This window comes from Athene noctua, chromosome Z (genome assembly GCF_965140245.1).
Source record: "Athene noctua chromosome Z, bAthNoc1.hap1.1, whole genome shotgun sequence".
Lineage (NCBI taxonomy): Eukaryota > Metazoa > Chordata > Aves > Strigiformes > Strigidae > Athene > Athene noctua.
Window position 1 is genome coordinate 23146662 of NC_134077.1, and position 25280 is coordinate 23171941.

The following is a 25280-nucleotide window of genomic DNA, read 5'->3' on the forward strand; positions in this document are numbered from 1 at the left end:
AGAAAGGGTTAAAGGAAATTACACTGGTAGTTTCAGGTGCCTCAGTGTTTCTGTATGTTATATCAAGCCCTCAAGATAAGTGCTCTTGTTACTGAGAAACAGTTACTGCGATTTCTCCAAGAGCAGCAGATTACTAACAGACTTGGAATGCAGGTAGCTACCAAAGGACAAATGGAAGAGACTGACAATTCAAATCAAAAGCATTTAAATACTCTTTCATACAAACAAAAATCCCAGACAAATGGAATGACTACAACTTTTGTTGCCCAGACCAAATTTCTGGGTTGTACTGAATATATGTATAAGAATATACTGAGGTGAAGTCCATGATCAGAGAAAAATCAGAGATTTCAATTATGGCTGTATCAGTCCATGTTATTTGGCATATTTAAAAATACACTGAGATATGGAAGTCCAGCACTTCAGTTGTGAAAGAATTTATCACTCTTAAAATACAGAGCAGCAGCTTCTTCACCCACGATCTGTGATAAAATTGCATATAAGCTTTCAATAAGAACCAGAGTACGTATGCTGCATTCTGCTCATTGCTTTTGTGAGAACTCGTCCCATTGCAGCCACTCTGGCTTAGGTAAGACTTTGGTGACAAAATACAAACCACCTTTCATTCTTCTAGTGGAATCTATGAGAAATGGATGCCTTCTGAATTGAAGCCATGCAGCAGTCTGAAAGAGTGAAATATTTGTGTTACCATTTATACTTCAGCTTAAGGCATTTCTGAGACATGCTACTGGCAAAGAACACAGGAAAATAGCATGAAAGCAGCCACCGCTGTTCAACTGCCATAAAGAATTGTTACAGATCTTAAAGTAGAAGTTAGCAAATTTGCCATTTTAGAGATGCAGGTGTATTTTCAGCACAGTTAGTTACACTGCATCCTACCAAGTTTACTACATTTCTGTAAAGGGCAGTAACTCTATGAATTGTCACACTGAGAAACAGCTAGGAATTTTTATCTTAAATTGGGAGAGGATTCATGTTGTCACTCTAATTAACTGACCAAGAGCAGAATATAGTAGTTAATTACTCCAATTTCCAAATCATGCTATAGACTACAGTCTAATCCTCAAGACAAAGAAGGACTATGTAAATCTCCAGGAAAATTACAATTTGATTACTAAAGCCACTTTTAGAGGAGAGATAGAGGGGTCTAGTACACAAACAGCAGAAATAGGGATCTTTAGCTGGTTGTTTCTCAATACTGTAAGCAGCAGTTAAAATATAAAGAGTTTAAGTGTTCATTCATGCTCAGGACTAGAAGCAAGGAGTGCCTGGTTTTGAGAGGAAAACAGTTAGTACTATTCCTCTGTAACCCAGTATTAATCTGTGCTGCACAGGGACAGATGCAGATAGAATTTGAAGAAGCTTAAAAGGAAGATAAATAAAGAGAAAAAAAATACCTAATGAAGTCATCTATATCCATTGAACGAGCTCGTTTTTCAGAGTAACCTGTATTTTTTAGGACTGTCTGTATTTTCTCTGCAATTTTGAAGTTTTCGGGTATTTCCTGTTAATAGAAAATAAGATACAAATTAATTCTCTATTCATAGCATAGAGAAAGGTTCATTTAAATCACTTATTCTTTTCCTGCTTTTAGAATAGTTCTTGTTTGACATGAAGTTGTCTTTTTTCTTGTATGGATTATTGAATTCTTCTGTTCTTGCATCTGAATCTTTGTACCTGAGCTCATTCACTGTAAATGAATCACAAGAGCATTGCTAAGCAGACACAAGTTTTCCTACTAGATTGTCAGATTTACTAGTAAAAGTCCTTGAGACATGTACTGCCAATACAGTACTAACATACTCAACTTTCAGCTTTTTCACTATAATTGACTCTTTTACAATTTTCTCTAAGAGGGAAGTTCCTTCCTCCCTCAAACTCTCTGAGAAAAACTTTTAACATGTTAAGCTTTTCTGTGTTGATTTTTTACTCTTACAAGAAAGTCAGTATGCAGGTCAATACACAGAAACAGAATTTAATATATTAAAAAGGAACTTACTGTATTATGTAAGGAACAATGAATTCGGTAATTATGGTCCAGCAACTGCTCTACAGCACTTGACCTGAAAGAAATACAAGTTTAGAATGAAGACTGATCTTTCACTCATTTTTTTGGCTGGACTGCTTGTTCACCTTCACTATAAGAAACTCTAACGACTACACAGAGCTATTCTTTTTAAACAATTGCCTAGTTTTCTTCTAAAAGAAAAAACTTGTGACCTCAGCATAAATCTTCCATCATGGTTTATCCCAGACTTGTGCTGGCATGCATGTAACACTGCTATGCATTTGCACAGAAGAAATGGCTAACCCTCAAACTTTTGAGAATATTAACCTTTAGCAGAAGTTACTTACTTAAATGCTGCGGAGAGTGTCTTGTTTTTCCTAACAAAGGCTATCCTTACCAGACCATCCCACTCCTGAAATGAAAAATTTGAGAATTTACAGAAAGGAACACACAGCTACTATTAACAAAAACAATCACTACTGACAATTTCACAATATTGAACACAAAGAAACAATCTGTCAGGAAAATACCTTTCTCAACAATACAAAACCAGTCCTGTCTTGGACAAAGCAATACAAATGGAGGAGAAAATACCCCACCCACAAAAACTTTTGAATTGTTCTTTTTCGTGCCTAGACACTACTGGACAGATCTTACGTGCTGAGAAGGCAGGCACTTGAAGAAAATCCAGCTAACCTTGGGCAAGGCTGAAAGGGTCTTGAAGATCAAAGTGGTTTAAAAACTAACTTTAAGAATACTATTATGTAACGTCTGTCTTCTGAGATGATACATACTCATTTGAAAATAAGGCTTCTCATAGATACCTCTTTAAACATAACGCACACAGTCATCAAGCCAGAACAGTCTCTGGGAGATATAAACCATGATGAAAGGGACATTATTACTAGCAACTCTTCCACTGAGATTGGAGATGGTACCTCTATCTTGTCACACACACTGCAAGCAAAGCTGCACCCCAACAGATGGTGGTATGTTCAGGTAACGTCCTAATGCAAGGCGGATCAATAAAGGAATGAGTACTTCGGAATTACATAAATGCCAATGAATAGCTGGTACTTATGAGTGAAAACAGCCCACAGAACTGAGTAATAAGTGAAAAGAAAAATTAGGCATTACTGCTAGTATGTTACGTTGTTATAAGCGTATACGATGCTCACCTGAAAGTTGATAGGTGGTGGTGGGTTCTTTGGCTCTATTCTGACAACACTGGATTCAACTTTGGGAGGAGGCCTGAAGTTGTTCTTTCCAACCTGTTAGTCAGAAGTCAGGCAGCTGTATGAGTAAGCAGCAAATCCTCACATTCCTAAAAACATTCTTCTATCTTTGATAGCTCTGTCAGCTAATGCAGAATAACATACCTTCATCAGATGGTCGACTCGAGCTAGTAACTGAGTATTAATAGAGAGTCTGCAGTATAGTTTAGTTCCTGGTTTTGCAACCAGACGAAGTGCAAATTCCCTTTGAAACATAAGTATTGCACACCTGAGAAAAACAGAAATGAGAAAATGAATTCTAAGTAATCAATTTTTACATCAAAAGCCAACCAACACACTTGGAAAACACAGGATTTGCCTCAATGCTCAGAAATGATGTCTGTCACAAACAAACTCTGCCTTAACTAGCTCATAGTGTGTTACAAAAAAAACCCAACATGAAACTTGGTTAAACCATCTAAATCTCCTTAAAGCTACAACAGAATCTGATTCTTTATACTGCTAACTGGATCAGGATCAAAGAGACAGAAGCTTGTCTAAGTTATGTGCCTGACTAACAAATCATTTTGAGTAATTCTATGATGAGTCCTTCAAACTCTCTATCTCCAAAAACTGACCCGTAATGTCACTAACATTAGCACTTCAGTGAGAGAAATAAAGAACTGCTGACACACTGAACAACATGGAGAAGTACCTGGGCTGTTAATATTTTTAGACCGGACAACAGAAAGTGCCTTGGCTTTGATCCTACCGGTGCCACCATTCCTTTATCAGGTAGGAAGGCATTTGAAATGCTATTATGTCCTACTTATCCCTGGAATAACCATTAAGTTATGAAACGAGTGTGAAGAGGTGCAACTCCTTTTTTTCATCAGCTGGACATTCACTGATGCCAAGACTAAACTTTCTTCTCATGCTTAACAGACTGACATGAACTAATTTCAATGCTCTGGCAGGTTTTAGGTTACAAATTTTGGTCTGGCTCTGATCCATCAAACTGATATTTTAAGAACTAAAAAAAATGGTTTGGGGATATTTTTAAAACAATTTTTTTTTCTATCAGGTCATACAGAGCTCTATTCTTCCACGTACCTGAAAAAAGGTCTATGAAGCAACAACTTGAAAACAAAAGGTGAAGAAATCTGAGGAAAAGAGTACTAGTGTTAGTACAATTTCTGGGCAATTATAATTTAAAAAGAAAGAGGGTTTTGCCATGCTGTTTAGCCCATACCTGGTAAGGCAAGTTAGCCACACACGCATCAAAGAATGGCAAGTCTGTTTTCAAGATATCTCCAACCTTGATCTCCAGTTTGTTTGCCAGACATCTGAGGGAAAATACACTGTGGTTATCGTCAGAGAAGCACATTGCCCAAGTTTTTGCCAAAGCAGCTCTGCTTCTTTAAGCGCTCGCCATTTCTGGAGTTGATACTCACGTGCCCTGGACTCTCTTCTGAAGCTCACCAACAAGTCTAGGGTCAATTTCACAAGCAATAACCTGAAAACAAAGTATATATTTGCAATTTGGTACAACTTCTCCTACTGGGATTATAATTTCAATTATCAAAAAACTTCCATCTCTATTGCTACAGATTTAAATAACTCTTAAAAATTCCCTATCAAACTATGCACCTTCCTTCCTCCAACAAAACATGCAAGCCTTACCATATAAATGGATAACAGCAATATAGCTTGACAAAACCACACAAGATTTACATGAACAGCTAAAAACTCATTGGAATTATGCAAATGTTAAGAAAAATATCCACAGAGTAATTCTGCTTACTGGAATCAAGCAGATTAAGCTCCTTCTGTTAGCCTCAGTCTAAGACACAATGTGGTTAGAGCTTGGGAAGCTGCAAGGAAATGTGCGCTTACTTTTTTGACTTTCTCTAACATCTTTACTGTCAGGTTACCAGTTCCCGGGCCTACTTCCAGAATGACATCTGTGCGTCGCAGGGCAGCCTAAGAACAAATGGTTATTTTTCTAGAACCACTTTTAAATTAATTTTCATTAATTTTCATTAAATTAATTAATTTTAAAGCAAAACGTATGTGCAGCTCAGTAAAACGCTGAGATCAGCTAGCAGAGGCATGTGTCGCTTAGAAAGGGATGAGAGGAAAATACTGAGAACAGGAACGTCTTAAAGCTACTTTATGAAAGATATTTGGCCAAGTACGGAAAAAAAGCAAGCGGCCATATTCTTGAAGAAACAATCAACATCAAGGCAGTAAGTGCTGTACAGAAGGAAGGAAGGTCCCTCCTCGACCAGAGAAAGGCCACAGCCAGGAGAGAGGACCGTGCGTGGGGGCACGGTTCCCAGAGAACTTTCAGGCAGCTCTGCCCGGTGCAGCGGGGCCGATGCTGCGGCGCTGGGCCCTGCCGCCGCTCCCGCTCAGCCGCCGCCGCCGCCCGCCGCCTCCCCAGCGGCGCTCCCCGCTCTGCCAACCACCTTCTCCACGATGCTGTTGACGACGAGGGGGTTCTTCAAGATGTGCTGGCCGGCCCCGGTGTTGAAGAGGATGCCTAGGGCAGAGAGCGCGGCGTTACTCTAGCGGCGAGCGCACGCCGCGGAAACGCGACGACCAGCACTGCGGCCTTCCTCTGCCGCCGGCATTCGCGCCCCCCCCCGGCTCACACCGCGCTCCCCGCCGAACCTGCCCTCACCCGGGCCGCCGCTCCCTGCACCGAGGCGTCCCCCAACCCCGGGAGAGCGCGGGCCGCGGCGGGAGGCAAGCCCGGCCCCGGTCTCCACTAACGCTCAGCGCGGCCCGCACTAACCCGTAGCGCGGCCCTCCCGGCGCTCCTGCCGCGGCCGCTTCCCGGCCCGCGCCTTGGGCATGGCGGCCACCGGCCCGGCCCGGCCCCGCTCCCCGCGCACGTGCCGCCGGGCCGGCGCAGGCGGAGCGCGTCACGGGCGGCGGGCGGGGCGCCGCGGCGGACAGCGCCCCCCCGCGGGCCGGAGGACTGCGCGGGCCGCCCTCCCGCGGCGCCGGGTCGTCACCTGCGGCCGCGGGGTGCGACGCAGTCAGTCAGTCAGTCAGTCAGTCAGTCAGTCAGTCAGTCAGTCAGTCAGTCAGTCAGTCAGTCATCCGGGGGTGCGACGCAGTCAGTCATCCGCGGGGTGTGACGCAGTCATCCGCCGGGACGGGGCGCGGGCGGCGTTTGTGGCCGCTGTGATGGACGGTACACTGCTTGTTCATCAAAATCAGCGAAAAGACAATGGAAAGGTGAACTGTCATATGAATTATTGCACATTATATAGAACTAACAAACATGATAGAATGATATTGTGTAAAAGAGTGAAAGAAAGGGGGAGGGGGGGCAACTAGAGAGCGAAGTGTCTGTACTTTATAAAGCATGAACAAGGACGTCCATAAATCTCCTTACTCAAGACCGGTAACGAGCCTAGACTGATAAGAGCACTGCAAGCTTGTAAAATCATCACATTCCAGGCGAAGGGTGAAAAGTACACTGTGAGGAGGACCTACGGCCTTCCTCCCGAAGACCACCGCCCATGATTTGAAGACCCTGGCCCGTAATTTTCAGCAGCATCTGCGCAAGCGTAAAGGACTGATAAGCTAATTACCATACGAAGCGGGAGTAGGCGGGTTTAGGTAATGTATATGTATAGGCGTATAATGAATATACAATGCTTTGTAGTATAAAATTAAGACAAAATTCCTTGAAAGCAGCGGGCCGTTGTTGGAGCAGGAGACTCTCCGGCTGCCCAGCGCTGTTTTGCTTGTTGCCGCTTGCTAAATAAAGAAATTGGAAACTCTGACTCAGCCAATTTTAAGAAGTCAGTTTATAACAGCCACCAGGGCCCGGTGCTGCAGCAGGGGAGGAGCAGGCCCCGCGGTGGCACCATGCTTGGATGCGGGGGACCATCGGCTCCACCCTGTGGGTGCCATCAGGTGCTTTTTCAGTATTTTTTACTCCCCAAAATAAACAGACACCTGACATGGCATAAAATGATATAGAAATATTTATGTCATACAATTCATGGGTGTGAGAGATTACTTGTAAAAACAGGTCCTGAAAGAAACAGGCCTGTGAGAAACGAAGACTGAGAAAAACAGCCTGAGAAACAGCTAAAGGATAGCGGGGGGTGGGGGGTGGGGGGAGGGGCCCTCTGAGCTAAGGAATGACTCAATCACTCACAGAATCACAGAATCATTCCGGTTGGAAAAGACCCTTGAGATCATCGAGTCCAACCATCAGCCCGACTCTACAAAGTTCTCCCCTACACCACATCCCCCAGCATCTCATCTAAACGACCCTTAAACACATCCAGGGATGGTGACTCCACCACATCCATGGGCAGCCTGTTCCACTGTCTGACCACTCTTTCTGTGAAAAATCTCCCCTGTTGCAGTTTAAAGCCATTCCCTCTTGTCAGTAATTACCTGTGGGAAGAGACCAGCACCAGCCTCTCTACAATGTCCTTTCAGGGAGTTGTAGAGAGTGATAAAGTCTCCCCTCAGCCTTCTCTTCCTCAAGCTGAACAGTCCCAGCTCCTTCAATCTCTCCTCATAGGATTTATTCTCCAGGCCCTTCACCACCTTCGTTGCCCTCCTCTGCACTCGCTCCAGCACCTCGAGATCTCTCTTGTATTGAGGTGCCCGAAGCTGGACACAACACTCCAGGTGTGGCCTCACCAGTGCAGAGCACAGGGGTGTGGGAGAGCTGAGCACGCACACGGCCAATGTGATCAAGCAGTGCCCTTTTATTGTAGCTAAGAAAGCCCTTTTATAACGTTCTCCCGCACACGTGAGTAACATGCAGTACAAGTCCTCAAGACTGGACAGTTAACTTAGCCCGCGCTTTAAACCTTCTCATGGTTGGATAAAAAGTGCCACATCAGCCGTGCCAGGCTTCCTGCCTTGTGGAACTTCCTCTTCCACCCCAACCCCTTCCGGGGGTTGTTTGTCTCATCGAGTTTCTCCCCCCTCATTCAGGGTTACGTCCTTATCACATTCTTGCTCAGGCTGAGGCTCTCATCAGTCTTGTTCTCATGCAGGATTGCTCACATGTCCATTCTCTTGCAGAAAGTCCTCTTGAATCCCAACATATCCCTCTTATTGGTTTTGAGCAATCCGAATTTCTTGCAGGCCCTTTTGTACCAAATGTCTAATACAAGAAACTAAGCATGGCAAAATAACAGCCAGCATGATAACTACAATAATTACAACAATTCCCCTTTGTAACAACTCTTTCAACCATCCTGTGATTCCCAGTGAAGCAAACCATTCTGATAAGTGTGATGTTACAACAGTTAACTTCATCATGTTATCTTTTAGTTTTCTCAGATTCTCATAGATAGGTACCGAATGACCAGATAAATTCATACAGCACATTCCTTCAAACTCTTCACACTCATGCCCTTGTGCTAAAAGCAGAAAATCAATGACAGCCCTATCTTGAAGTACAGCATGTCTAAGGCTCTTGACATCAGTAGTCAAATCACCTATTATTTTTGATGTCAAGTTCAAGTACACAAGCAGCTACTTGATTGCTAAAGCTGCTTGTCCATGCACCCTTTTGCCCTCTATGATTGGTCCTGGTGTGGTGTCCACGCGCAGTTCTCCTGCCAGCAAACATCTTGTTTTCCACAGTCCAGCTTCCTTATCTTCTTGCTCTGCACGCAGTTTCTCAGCCCCTTGGCTTTGCAGTTGTTCTTCACAACAGCTACAGCCTGTTGTTACAGTGAGGCCACTCGGTCTGGGTCGCTCATAACATGTCCGTTGTTTTCTAACCATTCCACAAATCCCTCTTTTTGTTTTTGAGTGATCCAGACCCCTTTTATTGTTCAGTCTGTCATTTTCATAGAATACTTTCACACACAGTTTAACATCATTAAAAGATTACAATGACAATCAAAACTGTTATTCCATATAAAACCAAATCCTTTAACCATCCAGTAATTGGTAATCTTTTAGCTGAATCATTATTAAATACTCTTCCTTCTTCAAGATATAAACTCATTGTGTAAACATCACTACAAAACCAAGTGTCATCTACTGGTACTGCTGAAGGAGTCATGTTTTGCCATCTTAGCTAGACTGATTATATCAACCATGTGTCAGAGGTTGTATAAGGCCGATGCCTCCCACATCTCCACTTTCTTGGTTTTGCAATGGCATCTGCAAGACTTGTTTGAGAGCTGTATCAGTTAAGGGTTAGACAAACTTCAAAAACATAACGTACTTGGAATAGTTCCACAGAAGGCTAAAACAATACAGCAGTTACAATTACTAGTTAAAAAAGTAGGCTAATTTCACTGCCTATAATTAAGGGATATGACTAAATACTACAAAAATAAACAGTAAGAAAAATATTGAGTAGCACACTTACTTAATGGGGTACTAACATTCAGATCCGCAATCGCTGTGGAACCCTGGGTGCAGTGACAATTTAGACTGCCCTTCCTCGCTGTCCTGGTTCAGCTAGGATTGGGTTAAGTTTCCCCAGCAGAGAAGGGGGAAGGGATCTCCAACCAGGTTATTCATACCATGCTGATGTCAGGTCTGGGCGCGGGAACGCGGGAACTTTTTCTTTGGTGGCTTTGGTGACGGGGAGCACACGGCGGGCTTGTTCCGTAACCATTGCGATGTTTCTCTGTATATCTTTTGTCTTGCTTACTGTTATTGCTGTTTATAGTTTTTATCATTGCTACTGTTGCTGTTCAGGTTGTTATTTATCACACTGTTGTACTAAATTTCTTCTTATTTTACCCCGGGGTTTGTGCCTCACTGCCAGCCCGACCGGCTGAGGGTGGGGGAGGGACAACGGCAACGTGGTCTCTGGTCCCGGCAGGGCTTAAACCAGCACAGACTTTTTGGTGCACCAACGTGGGGCACAAATTGGGTTGAAATAAGAATCAAAAAGGGACAGACCCTGACCAGAGTGTGATTGAGCAATCTGTAGGGTGTAATTTTTCTGTTTGTATTTGTATTGTGTAATAAGAAAATGTTTGCAGTGCCGGCCCATTTGCTTGGGTGGTGGGGCTGGATTATTCCTTATATCCACTGTGTGTTCCCAGTGCTGGTGTTTGTTGTCGGTGGAAAATGTATAGAGGGGATTGTTTTGTTATACGGGCTACTGACTGCTTATAATGCCTTTGTATTGCTGTGTGTCAGGGCAGGCCAGTACCTGTTTGTTGCCTGGGCTTTAGTTAGGGGTCTCACCCCCTCTATGGGTGAGCCAGGGGAAGAGATCCTCTCGGCTTTGGGGAGTTTCAGTTATCCTTGGAGCCTGCAGGCCAGTGTGATTGTGGCACAATGCCTTCTGAATGCCTGCCTGATTTCGGTTTTGGCCATGCAGCACTTCTCTAACAATAGCAGTGCCCGGAAACCTGCCCCGAGGTCAGATAATAGTGAGTGGCAAGGGGTGTGGGAAAAGATGGGCAAAGGCCTGAGTCAGTGGGCACCCCCAATGCTTTGGAATTTCACTTCTGAGCAAATGCAGAGCCCTGATAAGCTGATGGAGTGATTAGAAAGGGTGTGTTACCAAGCTGGCAAAACCCAGGAGACACAACTCACTGTGATGTGTTGGGGACCTGCCCATGCCTACCGTGTCCTCTTTAATACCACCCACTGCCCTCAAGGGGGAGAAAAGGCTGCAGAATCTGAGAGTGAAGTTACTGGAACAGTATCTGGACCGGGGGAACAGGCAGAGCCAGTATCAGTCACCTCCACCAGCGCAGTGGCTGAGCCAGAGCCAGCCAGTGCCAGTGTCAGTCGCCCCGATATAGAAAACAAAATATACCAGAAAGTCAGCTCGCATAGGGATGAGGATGAGCCAGGCCCATCATGGGAACAGGAGGAAGGGCCAGAGATGATCATCCGATCTCTATCCCTGAGTGAGCTGCGAGATAGGCAGAGAGATTTCGGCCGCCTGGGAGGAGAGCGGATTTGCACCTGGCTGCTCCGATGCTGGGACAATGGAGCCAGTGCTTTTGAGATGGAGGGGAGAGAGGCCAAGCAGCTGGGATCTTTGGCCAAGGATGCTGGCATTGATAGGGCAATAGGGAAACAGACTCAAACCCTCAGCCTTTGGAAGCGACTCCTGCTCAGTGTAAGGGAGAGGCACCCCTACAAGGATGACATCCTATGTCAGCTAGGCAAATGGACCAACATTGAGAAAGGCATCCAGAACCTCAGGGAACTGGCTGTGTTTGAGATGATCTATGGTGATCAGAATGATGAGCAGTCACCCATGGACCCAGATCAGGCCCCTTGCACACACCTGATGTGGTGAAAGTTCCTGAAGAGCGCACCAGAAGCACACTCGAAAGCATTGGCAATAGTGTCCTGGTGGACAGACACCCACACTCTGACAGTGGATGGAGTGGTTGGGAAGCTCCGGCAATACGAGGGAAATCTCCCTTCATCTCAACATTCCCGGGTCTCAGCTGTGGAGGAACTGTCTCAGAGGGTCCAGAGAGTGGAAGAGGACATGTCCTACATTCCACCTGCACGGGCTGATGTCTCAGCCATTAGAAGTAAACGTTTCCCCACCCAAGAGAAAGGCAGCAGAAGGTACACACCACGAGGCACCCTGTGGTTTTCCCTCCGCGACCATGGAGAAAACATGAGGAGGTGGGATGGACAGCCCACTGCCGCCCTAGCTGCACGAGTAGAGCAGCTGAAAGGGAAAACCATCACAAAAGGGGAGTCCTCCAAGAAGAGCGCAGCTCCAGTGTACAGTCAGAACAGAATGGTGAACGTTATGTCTGACCCTCTTGAGGGGACCAGTAAATCATTCTTGCAAGAAGTGAGTGATGATGAGCAGGAATAGAGGGGCCCTGACTCCAGCCAGGTGGAGGAAAGGGATAATCGGATTTACTGGACAGTGTGGATCCGATGGCCTGGCACGTCAGACCCACAAGAGTATAAGGCTTTGGTGGACACTGGCGCACAGTGCACCCTGATGCCATCGAGCTACCGTGGGGCTGAATCCATCTGCATCTCCGGAGTGACAGGGGGATCCCAACAGCTGACCCTACTGGAAGCTGAAGTGAGCCTGACTGGGAAGGACTGGCATAAGCACCCCATTGTGACTGGCCCAGATGCCCCGTGCATCCTGGGCATAGACTATCTCAGGAGAGGGCACTTCAGAGACCCAGAAGGGTACCGGTGGGCTTTTGGTGTAGCTGCCCTGGAGGAGGTTGAACAGTTGTCCACCTTACCCGGCCTCTCAGAGGATCCCTCAGTGGTGGGGCGGCTTAAGGTTGAGGAGCAGCGAGTGCCGATTGCTACCAGGACGGTGCACCAGCGGCAGTACCGCACCAACCGAGATTCCCTGGTCCCCATCCATCAGCTGATCCATCAACTAGAAAGCCAGAAGGTGATCAGCAAAACTCACTCACCCTTCAACAGCCCTATATGGCCAGTGAGAAAGCCTAATGGCGAGTGGAGGCTAACTGTGGACTCCCGTGGCCTGAATGAAGTTACGCCAGCAATGAGTGCTGCAGTGCCGGACATGCTGGAGCTCCAGTATGAACTGGAGTCGAAGGCAGCCAAGCGGTACGCCACGAATGACATTGCTAACGCGTTCTTCTCCATTCCGATAGCGCCAGAGTGCAGGCCACTGTTTGCGTTCACTTGGAGAGGCATCCAGTACACCTGGAATCGATTGCCCCAGGGGTGGAACCACAGCTCCACCATTTGCCATGGACTGGTCCATACTGCACTGGAGAAAGGTGGGGCTCCAGAACACCTGCAGTACACTGATGACATCATTGTATGGGGGAACACAGCTGAGGAAGTCTTTGAAAAAGGAAAGAAGATAATTGAAATCCTCCTGAAGGCCGGCTTTGACATTAAGCAAAGGAAAGGCAAGGGGCCTGCAATGCAAATTCAATTCCTAGGAATGAAATGGCAAGATGGGCGTCGCCACATCCCAATGGAGGTGATAAACAAGATAACAGCCATGGCCCCACCAACCTCTCAAAAGGAGACTCAGTCTTTCCTGGGCGCTGTGGGGTTCTGGAGGATGCACATCCCGAACTACAGCCTGATTGTGAGCCCTCTCTACCACGTAACCCGTAAGAAGAACGATTTTGAATGGGGCCCTGAGCAACAACAATCCTTTGAACAAATTAAGTGGGAGATTGCCCAAGCAGTAGCCCTCGGGCCAGTCCGGGAAGGGCAGGAGGTTAAGAACATGCTCTACACCGCAGCCGGGGAGAATGGCCCTACCTGGAGCCTCTGGCAGAGAGCATCTGGGGAAACCCGAGGCCGACCTCTGGGCTTTTGGAGCCGGGGATACAAAGGCTCTGAAGCTAATTACACACCAACTGAGAAGGAGATACTGGCAGCGTACGAAGGAGTGCAGGCTGCCTCAGAAGCAGTCGGCACTGAAACACAGCTCCTCCTGGCACCCCGACTGCCGGTGCTGGGGTGGATGTTCAAAGGAAAGGCCTCCTCCACGCATCATGCAACAGATGCCGCGTGGAGTAAATGGGTTGTGTTGATAACACAACGGGCTCGAATAGGGAACCCCAGCCGCCCAGGGATACTAGAGGTGATTACGAACTGGCCAGAGAGCAAAGATTCCGGGATGTCACCAGAACAGGAGGTGACACATGCTAAGGAGGCCCCACCATATAACGAGCTGCCGGATGAGGAGAAGCGATATGCCCTGTTCACTGATGGGTCTTGTCGCATTGTGGGAAAACATCGACGGTGGAAGGCTGCTGTGTGGAGTCCCACACGACGGGTCACTGAAGCTGCTGAGGGACAGGGTGAATCGAGCCAGTCTGCAGAGGTGAAAGCCGTCCAGCTTGCTTTGGATATTGCTGAGCGGGAAAAGTGGCCGAAGCTCTACCTCTACACCGACTTGTGGGCAATTGGGAATACCCTGTGGAAATGGCTGCAGCAATGGAAACAGAACAACTGGCAATGTAAGGGTAAAACCGTCTGGGCTGCTGAAGTATGGCAGGACATTGCTGCCCGTGTGGAAAACCTCGTTGTGAAGGTGCGCCATGTGGATGCCCGTGTACCCAAGAGTCGGGCCACTGATGAACATCGACACAACCAGCAGGCAGACCAAGCTGCTCAGGTTAGAGTGGCTCAGGTGGACTTGGACTGGCAGCCAAAGGTGAACTGTTCATAGCCTGGTGGGCCCACAAGACCTCGGGCCACCAAGGTAGAGATGCAACATACAGGTGGGCTCGGGATCGAGGGGTGGACCTCACCATTGACACCATTGCAGAGATCATCCACGGATGTGAGACGTGTGCTGCAATCAAACATGCCAAGCGGGTGAAGCCCCAGCGAAATGGAGAGCGATGGCGGAAATATAGATATGGAGAGGCCTGGCAGATCGACTACATCACACTGCCACAGACCCGCCACAGGAAGCCCCACGTGCTCACAATGGTGGAAGTAACCCCACGCCACTGCCCGAAACACCATCCTGGGCCTTGAAACCCAAGTCCTGTGGCGACACGGCACCCCAGAGAGAACTGAGTCAGACAACGGGACCCACTTCCGAAACACCCTCATAAATGCCTGGGCAGAAGAACACGGCATCGAGTGGGTCTACCATATCCCCTACCACGCACCAGCCTCTGGGAAGACCGAGCGCTACAATGGACTGTTAAACACCACATTGAAAGCACTGGGAGGTGGGACCTTCAAAGACTGGGACATGCATCTAGCAAAGGCCACCTGGCTAGTCAACACAAGAGGATCTGCCAGTCGAGCTGGCCCGGCTCAGTCGAAACCTCCACGTGCTGTAGATGGGGATAAAGTCCCTGTGGTGCGCATGAGGAATATATTGGGAAAAATGTTCTGGTTTAGTCCTGCGCCAGGCAAAGGTAAAGGCAAACCCATCCACGGGATTGCTTTTGCCCAAGGACCTGGGTGCACCTGGTGGGTGATGCAGGACAATGGAGAGGTCCGATGTGTACCACAGGGGGACTTGATTCTGGGTGAGAACATGCCATGAATTATGCTGTGCCTTTGTTAATTGTTATTTTGTTATTGTTAACTGCTAAATGGCAGCTGGACATGACGCAGCTGGTATAGAACAAAGGGGTGGATTATGTCCTGGTTCAGCTAGCATAGGGTTAAGTTTCCCCAGCAGAGAGGGGGAAGGGATCTCCAGCTGGGTTATTCATACCATGCTGATGTCAGGTCTGGGCGCAGGAGTGCGGGAACATTTTCCTTTGTGGCTTTGGTGGTGGGGAGCACACGGCGGGCTTGTTCCGTAACCATTATGGTATTTCGCTGTGTATCTTTTGTCTTGCTTACTGTTATTGCTGTTTATTGTTGTTATCATTGCCACTGTTGTTGTTCAGATTGTTTATCACACTGCTGTATTAATTTTCTTCTTATTTTACCCCAGGGTTTGTGCCTCACTGCCAGCCCGACCGGCTGAGGGTGGGGGAGGGGCAACGGCAACGTGGTCTCCGGTCCTGGCAGGGCCTAAACCACCACACTCGCAAACTGGAAATCCTGTACGATGTGTCCATCCATAGGTGAGGCATCCAGCATCGCTGCAAGCAGGTCCAGCCTCTAAATCAACAGGCCAAAATAACTGGCAATTTTCTTTCAGCAGGAACATCTGATTTCATCCTCCTGTTGGGTTCCACTCAGAGCCTGGCCAGCACTCAAGGGGGAAAACCAAGGGAGTTTCTAATAAGGTTAAACACTTGAGCTCTTAATTCTTAATATTGCCAAACAAAGAAAGTTGAATACACACATTCTTAGAGCATTTCATCCTTATTAAATAACTACACTTCATCTGAACTACATCTTTCACCAGTGACTAGTAAGCCTATATATTTCATTAAGGATCTGCAATACTGTTAGCATTTTCTCTTAAAAGAATTGGCAGCTGTAGTGTAGTTTGTTCTGTTGCTGTAGCAAACATTACCCAGACATTCTGCTTAAATTATCAGTCGAAGAGAACCCAAACTGTCGGTACAGGGGCACTCACAGCACTCACAGCTGGATCCTGAGTGTTGGCTGCCTCTCACGCCTCAGGTGTGGCTGCACACACCTTGCCAGTAATCACCAGGGACTGTGACCTGTGAAGACACAAGCATAACCTCTTCCCAAGTTATTAAAGGAAATGGTCCTTCCCAGTTACCCCTTTCTAGGTTTTTTTGTTAACACTTGAACTTTGCTTTGGACTTCTTGTTGATCTGGTATCTGTGATGAGAAATGACACAATATTGGTGGCACCTGTGAGACGGGGGAATGTTTAAAAGTTCATGACATATAATGTCTTATTTAGCCTTTCGTGAGGTGTAGATTGGTACCGTGCATCTCCCCCTTTTTTGTTGTTGTAACATACGCTTTAGCTCTCCAGGTATACACTCCACAATGGCCTGACCAGCTGGTGAGTGGGGAATCCAGGTCAGATGCTTGACTCCCCACTGTATGACAGGATGCAAACAGTGCTTCAGAAAAGGTGTTAACAGACACATGTACATATTTTAACATTTGAAATGCAGCTAAGTGAGTGACAACAGATTGCTGTCATTAGAGGAGGTGAGTCCCCAAGGGTCGACACCACTTCCCTGTTGAGGAGATGGAGTCTTTCTGGTATTCAGGGCAAATCACAATGATGTCTTTACATGTAAAAGTCACTATTTATCACTATTCTTTAAAATAACAAACTTAATTGTGTCTGAATTAAATCATTAAGGTGGAAGGACTTTTTCCTTGGCAAGGAGCACTGACCCACCCGCAAGTGACTCTATTTTCCAGGTTAGTTTCAGGATGGGTTTCAGGGTGGGTTGTGCTGCGGTGGTGATTAAGACAAATTTGATCCAATTTGAGTTCTCCATTGAGCCATACAGTCACGACCCCAAAACATAATAGGGGTTTTCCAATATAAATGGATGAATATTTGCTACCCAGTTTTCTGGGCCCCTTACGTGAATGAGATCCTTGCTTTGAATTGCTACAGCATGACCACTAACCCTGAAAAGCATCTGAGTTACCGGAGCTAACAGCCAATCTGCTCACAGATATTACGGTCACATCCACACTAGTATCTAAAATGCCTGTCAGTTCAACAGATTGTTTAGCTTTAGTGAGAGTACATTTTACTAGAAGTCAATCTTGTGTTGCTGTCTGAGCCCAAAATATTTAAGGGGTACCTGCTGATCCAAATCCTGAGTCATTGCGGCTTCTCGGCATACTATTAGGGGGAGCTGCAGTAAAATAAGCAAGCTGAACAATTTTTGACCCTTTTGTTACTGGACACAGGGGTACAGGCCATAATTTTGATTTTCCTCTTCATAACCAGCATCTATGACACATGTAAGATTGTAGATGATCTTTTGACAATATTTCTGTCAGGCAGATGGTACAGAGGTGCACTCTCCCCGCAGAGCATGCACCTAAAGACAACAATTAACACAGAGTTACTGCCTCCCGTTATAGGAGGTATTTCACATGTGACACTTAAAACCCTGAGCCCAAACAGACAGCAGCACCGATGACTCTCTGCAGCTGCAGCTGGGCTGCGTCTCATACACGCAGAACAATCACACAACCACACAAAGAGGCCCCTTACACTTATTACTGACACAACAGAAAACGACAAATACTGCAAACATGAAAACATCATTAAGAATATATAAAGCCATTGCTCCATGACAGCGTCAGCACCTTCTCTGTGAGAACTGCCGCTTTTGTCGGGGGGGGCCGGGCCGTCACTCCGCCGCCGCCAACTCCATACTCCGCGCCCCGACCACTGCTGGACCCTGCAGACTCCTCCGATGACGCCTCATTCTCCTTCCTGACAGCATCAGGTGCCCTTCTGGTGTTCTCAGCTCCCGGCCGCGCAGCTTTCGGTCTAGCCCCTGCTGCCCGCCACGAGCCCGGTTGCGCAATCGATGAACGGATTTTTTCTCTGACCTGACGCGACGGGAGCCGCTAGGGGCGCAGGCGTCGGAGGCGGATTGTCAGACTTAGAAGACGCTTCCATCGCTAAAGTCTCTCGAATTTGTTTCCAGAGTGTGCTATAGCTGCTCACCTCTTCTGCTGACTTTCCTCCATCACTGATCGAATCCCAAAGCTGTTTCCCTATAGATTCCCAGGTAGATATAAGTCCCTTTTCTCAGATCCATCTTAAACCTGCCAGAGTGAACTTACCATATTTTTTCCCCCTCATAGAGAGGATACACTGGAGGAGTTTCACCACTGCCTGTTTGTCCTTGGTACGTGTTAACCCCATTCCTACCCAGCCACCGCCTTTTGGATCTTTTATCTTCTGTCTCTCCCTTTTATCTTTTTCCTTTCACTTTCCCTTTTAAAGTTACAGTGCGCTGATTCTCACCTTCAGACACCGGGGCAGTGCCTGGATATTTCGACCGACTTTCTCCCCCTCAGATTGCACTCTGACGAGTCCCCCTTAGCGAAGACTTTGTGCCAATCTTGAGGCCCCCACCCAGGGACGCCACTTATGGGAGAGCTGAGCACGCACACGACCAATGTGATCAAGCAGTGCCCTTTTATTGTAGCTCAGTAAGCCCTTTTATAACGTTCTCCCGCACACGTGAGTAACATGCAGTACAAGTCCTCAAGACTGGACAGTTAACTTAGCCCGCGCTTTAAACCTTCTTATGGTTGGATAAAAAGTGCCACATCAGCCGTGCCAGGCTTCCTGCCTTGTGGAACTTCCTCTTCCACCCCAACCCCTTCCGGGGGTTGTTTGTCTCATCGAGTTTCTCCCCCCTCATTCAGGGTTACGTCCTTATCGCATTCTTGCTGGGCTGAGGCTCTTATCAGTCTTGTTCTCATGCAGAATTGCTCACATGGCCATTCTCTCGCAGAAAGTCCTCTTGAATCCCAACACAGGGGGACTATCACCTCCCTACTTCTGCTGGTCACACTATTTCTAATACAAGCCGGGATGCCGTTGGCTTTCTTGGCCACCCGGGCACACTGCTGGCTCATGTTCAGCTGCTTGTCAGTGAGAACCCCCAGAGCCTTCTCTTCCACACAGCTCCAGCCACACCTCCCCCAGCCTGTAGCCATGCAGGGGGTTGTTGTGGCCCAAGTGCAGGACCTGGCACTTGGCCTTGTGGAAGCTCATCCCGTTAACATTGGCCACCGATCCAATCTATCCAAGTCTCTCTGCAGAGCCTCCCTGTCCTCATGCAGATCGACACTCTCGCTTACCTTGGTGTCAGCTGCGAACTCACTGATGATACACTCTGTGTCCTTATCAAGATCATCAATAAAGATGTTGAACAGAAATGGTCCAAACAGCGAGCCCTGAGGAACACCACTTGTGACCGGACACCAGCTGGATTTAGTTCCATTGACCACCACTCTCTGGGACCATCCAGCCAGTGCTTGACCCAGCAGATCATTCGCTCATCCAGGCCATGGGCAGTCAATTTTTCTATGAGAATTCTATGAGGAACTGTCAAATGCTTTTCGAAAATCCAGGTAGATAATATGTACAGCTTTTCCCTCATCCAATAGTCAGGTCATCTTGTCATAGAAGGAGATCAGGTTTGTCAGGCAGGACCTGCCTTTCATAAACCCGCTGACTGGGCCTGATCCCCTGGTTGTCCATTATATGACTTTTAATGGCTCTCAAGATGATCTGCTCTGTGACCTTCCCTGGCACCGAGGTCAGACTGACAGATCTGTAGTTTCCTGGATCCTCCTTTCTGCCTCTCTTGTAGATGGGTGCCACATTTGCCACCCTCCAGTCCAATGGGACCTCCCCAGTCAGCCATGACTTCAGGTAAATCATGGACAGTGGCTTGGCGAGCACATCTGCCAACTCTTTCAGCATGCTCGGGTGTAACCCATCCGTTCCCACAGACTTGTGTGCACCCAAGTGGTGCAGCAGGTCTCTGACCACCTCCTCTTTAATGGTGATGACCAAAAGTAATGAAACAATGGTCACAGAGTGGATGGTGTGGATGGTGTGGAGGTGGAAGCTGATACGGCTGCCTGAATAACATAGGATGCAGCTGGAGGAGGGAGTCCTGTGGAGACAGGACAGTTCTGCTACGGTGCACCTGGTTAAGATTCAAGGGTCATCTCTCTGGTGAATAACCTTTGCTTCATTATCCACAAAATGCATATTAAAGTTAATACCCCCGAATATACTAATGAAGATGAACAAGATCATGCTAATTACATCATCCCATGAAAAACCCCTCCCCATACATGGCATACATAGGTATGTGGATCGACCTAGGGGACTGTTATGTATTGGAAATTAAGTATTGGAAAATTGGGTGTTGGAAGCATGAGGAAGGCAAAAGAGCAAAACAGTGAGAAATTTGCGAAGCAGACATTTTCCTTGACACAGAGTGCCCATAATAAACACAGGACCAGATGAATTTTCAGTGATTTGTCTGATGTGGTGCAAAGGAGGAATGCGAAGCGGGGTGCAGACCGCACAGTCCCATTCTTTCACTTCAAGGACAGATTTATCTCCTGTTCTGCTTGGTTCCCTCAAAATATGATTTTTTGCAGCAACCTTCCAAATTTGTGCCTCATCCTCCCTTTTTTCCCCACACAACCCAGCTGCACCCGGTGTACCAAGTCGACCTTGCTTCCCGTCCTCCCTCTTCTTCCCACAAAAGCCAGCTGTACCCCTTGGCACCATGAAACTAATTATGTATTAATGATACAATAATGATTTGACTACAGTCCCACCCACTCACCATACCTACTATGATAAAGACTACCCCCAATTTGTACCTAATTTGGAGGGACGATAATCTGACACCAATCAGAGGGACAGACTGACGGGTTTGTGCTCTCGCTCCCCCCCCCCCCCCCCCCCCCCCCCCCCGAAGGGATGCCTTTTGGTAAGATTTCCTCAGCTACACCAAGTGTATCCCCGGGAACTTAGTCTGTGTGATTGAAATAGTTTTTACTTTGTTTTCTTTTCTTTTGTGCCATGCTATATAGCCAACCAGCACTTTGTGCATTTACCGTAGGCAATGTTAAAGAATCTGTAAATGTTGCATGAAAATAAACCGTATTATTCAGAATCTGACTGCTTCTCCTGAGTGTCTGCTTGGGCTGGGTCAGACTTATAGTCACAGTCCCAACTGGCATACCTATTAAGGGATAAGTCCAGCCGCCCCTACCCCCTCTGATCTCCAAGGATCAGCTAGAACACAAGGGGATTTATGTCTTAGCAAATTTATCTCTTACCCTAAACGCAACAGGGATGGAACCAAGGAAAGTGTGTATAAATAGGGGGGGAACAAGGAGAGGGTGAGTTGGAGAGTGAAGAAGATGGATGCCTCCTTGAACCCTCACTGGTTGGATCGGCGCAGGAACCCAGACCAGTGATTTCTGTTTCTCTGTTCTATCTCACTCCTTTCCTTTTCGCCCTTTTTCTTTACTACCATTAAGTAATGCAAGGTATATTGCTTGCTGTAACTCTTTATATACTTAGCCAATTATAGTATATCCATTGTGGGAAGTTAATAAATGTCAGGACTTTGATACTTGTCTCACCATTGTCCACTCTGTTGGGGATTTATGAATCTAAGTCACTTGTCTCCCTTGTCTGAGCAGGGCACGACAGTGGGGTGGTGATTCTGACCCTCTGTTCTGCTCTGGTGAGACCGCACCTGCAGTCATGTGCCCAGCTCTGGGGCCCCCAACATAAGAAAGACATGGGCCTGCCGGTGTGGGCCATGAAGATGATCAGGGGACTGAAGCACCTCTGAGGACAGGCTGAGAGAGTTGGGGTTGTTCAGCCTGGAGAAGAGAAGGCTCCAGGAAGACCTTATAGCGGCCTTCCAGTACTTAAAGGGGGCTACAGGAAAGATGGGGAGGGACTCTTTATCAGGAATGAGGGGTAATGGTTTCAAACTGACAGAGGGAAGACCCGCTGATCTAAGGAAGAAATTCCCTGTGAGGGTGGTGAGACACTGGCACAGGCTGCCCAGAGCAGCTGTGGCTGCCCCCTCCCTAGCAGTGTCCAAGGCCAGGCTGGACGGGGCTTTGAGCAACCTGGGCTAGTGGAAGGTGTCCCTGCCCAGGGCAGGGGTTGGAACTAGATGGTCTTTAAGGTTGCTTCCAACCCAAACCATGCTATGGTTCTGTGATTTCTACCACAGCCCCTTGACACCCTTCTCTCCGTTGCTCCAACTGCTCAGAATAAGCACGCTGGTAAAACTGTCAGAAGTTTACATTTTCCTCGCCCGTTCCCAGCCACTCGCACACCCAGCTGGCCAGGAGAGAGCTGCTCCCTCGCCTGATGGGAAACGCGAGCAGGGCCCCACGCGGGGCGGCCTGGCAGCGCGGCCATTCCGAAACCGGGAACCGCAGCCAGCGCAGACCGAAGCCTGCCGGAGGGCCTGAGACGAGCGGCCCGGCGTAACCCGGGGGCCGTCATTCGGCGGCCGCGAGCCCCAGCACGCCGCGCCGCGGGGTCCGGCCGGCTCGCCCGCGAGGGCTGGCGGCGGGGCCGTGGGGGGCCGTGGGGGCCCGTGGGGGTCCGTGGGGGTCCGTGGGGGCCCCTCCCGCCCTGCCCCGGCCCGGGGGAGCCGCTGGGGCCCTGCGGTGCCGCGCGCCCCGCCCGCCGCTGGAGCCCCGCCCCCCGCGGTGGGAGGGGCACGCGGCAGCGCGCCGCCGTCTTCCGCCGCCGCAGGGAGAGGCACTTGCGCGTCGCCGGGCGCTGACGTCACGGCGGCGCGCCGTGGAGGTAGCAGCTGGTGCCGGCTCGTGGCGCGAGCTTCGGAACAGGCGGAGGTCTCTCTCGCCGGCAGCCGCGGCCGGGGGCCGCCACCGCCCGGGGCGCTCCTGCCGCCGCGGGCCCTCCCGCCGCCGCGGGCCGCGCCGGTGGGCCCCGGGGGGCGGCTGTGAGCTGCCGCCTCGGCGTGGCTGGGCGGCCTCCCGCCCCTCTCGGCGGGGTGGGCGGGCTGGTGGCGGGACGGGCGCCGCGGAGCTAGTCGGTGCTGGGCCGGGGCGAGCGTCGCGCTGGGCCGGCGGGAGGGAGGGTAGGCCGGGGAGAAAGGGATAAGGCGGCCTCAGCGCGGAGCAAAGCAGCGCTGGGGGGCGGGAGCCCCAGAGCCGCAGCGTAGCGAGCGGTGCTGCTCTTCGCCCCCCGCGTAGGCTGATGGGCCGCCCCTTGCGTTTCTGCCGGCGCTGCCCGGTGCTGTGCCGCGCCAGTGCAGCGTGGCTTCCGCGGTGTGTGTCGTCTTCCGTGCTGGCTGCTGTGGGCCGCCGAGGATAAGGTATCCCAGCTCTGCACTTTCTGTGGTTCGGCAGTGGCGAAGTGCTTTCTCTGAGTCAGAAGAAAAGAACCGTTACTTAATTCCAGCGAGCTCTTTACTGGTTTCTCCGTGAAGCGGTTTTCAACCTGGGTAGAATTGATGAGAAGGCCTCAGAGGAACATGAGCCATGAAGCTGTGTGGTTTATTGACAGAACTTGGCTTTGTAGTAAAGAGCAAGTGTTCACCTATAATAAAGGTGTTTATTTTCTTCCTACAGGTTGAAGAACGGTAGTTGAAGCTTTGCTGCAAAGCAGATCATTCTCTAAATCAAAAGCAGGGTCAGTGCAGCTGCGGTGAGTTATTTCTCTGGTTTGTTACCTTAGAAAACAACGATGTGTAAAATGTAGGAGCATGGTCATAAATACAGTACTGATACTGCTTCCAACTTATGCTTCCATGTACCTTGCTTTCCATGTCTCATACATAAAGTGATGTCTGTAATGTATTTGCTGTGCTTTCAAATTAGCGTTCATAATATACAACTACCTCAGTCTCCACAAATAGTGTGTTCCCTATGGGCTTTAGTTTCTTGAAACTTCCTTTCAACACCAGTTTTTCACCGCTCTTTGCTTTTCTCATCCTTTAATTGTACCATTCTGCAGAAGGGTATTTAGTACCATATGTATAAATGACATAATAAAAACTTTCGTTTCCCGAGATTTACATATTAAATTTTAAAACTGTACCCTCAGAAGCAGATTTTAACTGTGGCTAAGATGAAATGGTTTAAAGCTCTCTTCAGAGTGTGAGGGCAGACTGAAACTTACGTTTCTGTTTTTAGATCTTGCACACTAATTTGTTATCAAGTGTTCTGTCATATCTCTTTGAAAACCTGTTAAAATAAGGTGAGCTAGGAAGAAGTCAAAAGAATGGTATCTGTCTTGTGAGGTTGGTAATCCTGTAAGCTTACTATTAAACCTGAAAAATATTCTTGTGTTGCTTTGGTGTATCTGTTTGTCATCAGTGCTGAACCCTATGACAATTTCTTGTGAGTTAAATCCAAGCAAATTGTTGGAATAGTTTCACTCACTTTTTTGCTACCTCTTTTTTTTTTTTCTCTCTTAGGAGTTTTTACTCAGTTTGGTGCTTTCCATTTAACCTGGAAGGCCACTCTTCTCAATACTTTTCATGTAATCTGGCTTCTTGTAATATTATTGTCAGCCTTGCTCACTGCTGTTCTTTATTCCCGTGTTCCTCCTTGGTCTTTGTTCTATACTCTGTCTTCTGCATGTTGATTTTTCTTTCAGACCCAAGTTTTGGTTTCAGTGTCGCCTCTTTGTAAACATAAATTTGTGGAAGTTCTGTTCCTCTATTTTTGTCAGCAGTAGTGTGTGTGTGGGGGGAAAAAAACCCCGTAACTCTTTCCTACTTAGACATTTTTATTAGTTTTGTTTGCTATGGCTTAAATTGGGGGAAGTATAGACAGCCTTGTTCATTTATGTAAAGAAAAATCTAGGGTTTTTTAAAACATCTTGGTAATAAATATGAGTCATTGTAGTGATTGCAGTCATTAGTGTAGTTAGTGGCTTTAAGTAGCACCTTGAATAGCCAGGATACTGGTAGTACTTTTTGTTTTACTTCTCAGTAGGAATACTAACATATGGCATGATTGATATGGGTATTAAGATGTTAGAAAAGAGACTCATGGGAAAGCTTATGGAAGACTGGAGATTGGCTATAACTTCTAACTGTTCCTGAATTTGACAGTGTTCTTAGAAGCATTGATAATATGTTGTATTAGTATCACTGCGAATGCTAGCATTCTTGTTACTTGTTTCAGAA

General features: G+C 47.8%; 2 protein-coding genes across 4 annotated transcripts in view; one reads left to right on the plus strand and one right to left on the minus strand.

Annotated features, from left to right (window-relative positions):
- Positions 1-188: 188 nt before the first annotated feature.
- On the minus strand, positions 189-6145 carry DIMT1 (DIM1 rRNA methyltransferase and ribosome maturation factor). Of its 2 annotated transcripts, XM_074932758.1 has the most exons (12): positions 6044-6145; positions 5715-5788; positions 5140-5226; positions 4698-4759; positions 4496-4589; positions 4357-4406; positions 3409-3532; positions 3208-3300; positions 2377-2441; positions 2021-2084; positions 1419-1525; positions 189-683 (listed from the first exon to the last, which is right to left on the minus strand). In XM_074932758.1, the coding sequence occupies exons 1-12, from the start codon at positions 6102-6104 to the stop codon at positions 641-643; spliced, it is 924 nt and encodes a 307-aa protein (XP_074788859.1). In that variant the 5' UTR covers positions 6105-6145; the 3' UTR covers positions 189-640. The 2 variants fall into 2 exon arrangements, with proteins under 2 accessions (XP_074788859.1, XP_074788860.1); XM_074932759.1 differs by lacking the exon at positions 5140-5226.
- A 16778-nt stretch (positions 6146-22923) lies between these two features.
- Positions 22924-25280, plus strand: part of IPO11 (importin 11) — a 120839-nt gene continuing 118482 nt past the window's right edge. For both annotated transcript variants that reach the window (XM_074931550.1, XM_074931551.1), the window contains exons 1-2: positions 22924-23064; positions 23716-23791. The gene's annotated coding sequence lies outside the window, so the exon portion shown is untranslated. The remainder of the gene's footprint in view (positions 23065-23715; positions 23792-25280) is intronic.

What these genes read in the sequence shown, in the direction of transcription:
- DIMT1 (XM_074932758.1), bottom strand. Translation starts at nt 6,104, where the DNA reads ATGCCCAAGGCGCGGGCCGGGAAGCGGCCGCGGCAGGAGCGCCGGGAG. An exon ending in TGTTAGAGAAAGTCAAAAAA is followed by an intron (nt 4,760 to 5,139) that starts GTAAGCGCACAT and finishes CTTTGTTTTCAG; the next exon opens with GTTATTGCTTGTGAAATTGA. An exon ending in GATATAGATGACTTCATTAG is followed by an intron (nt 684 to 1,418) that starts GTATTTTTTTTC and finishes TCACTCTTTCAG; the next exon opens with ACTGCTGCATGGCTTCAATT.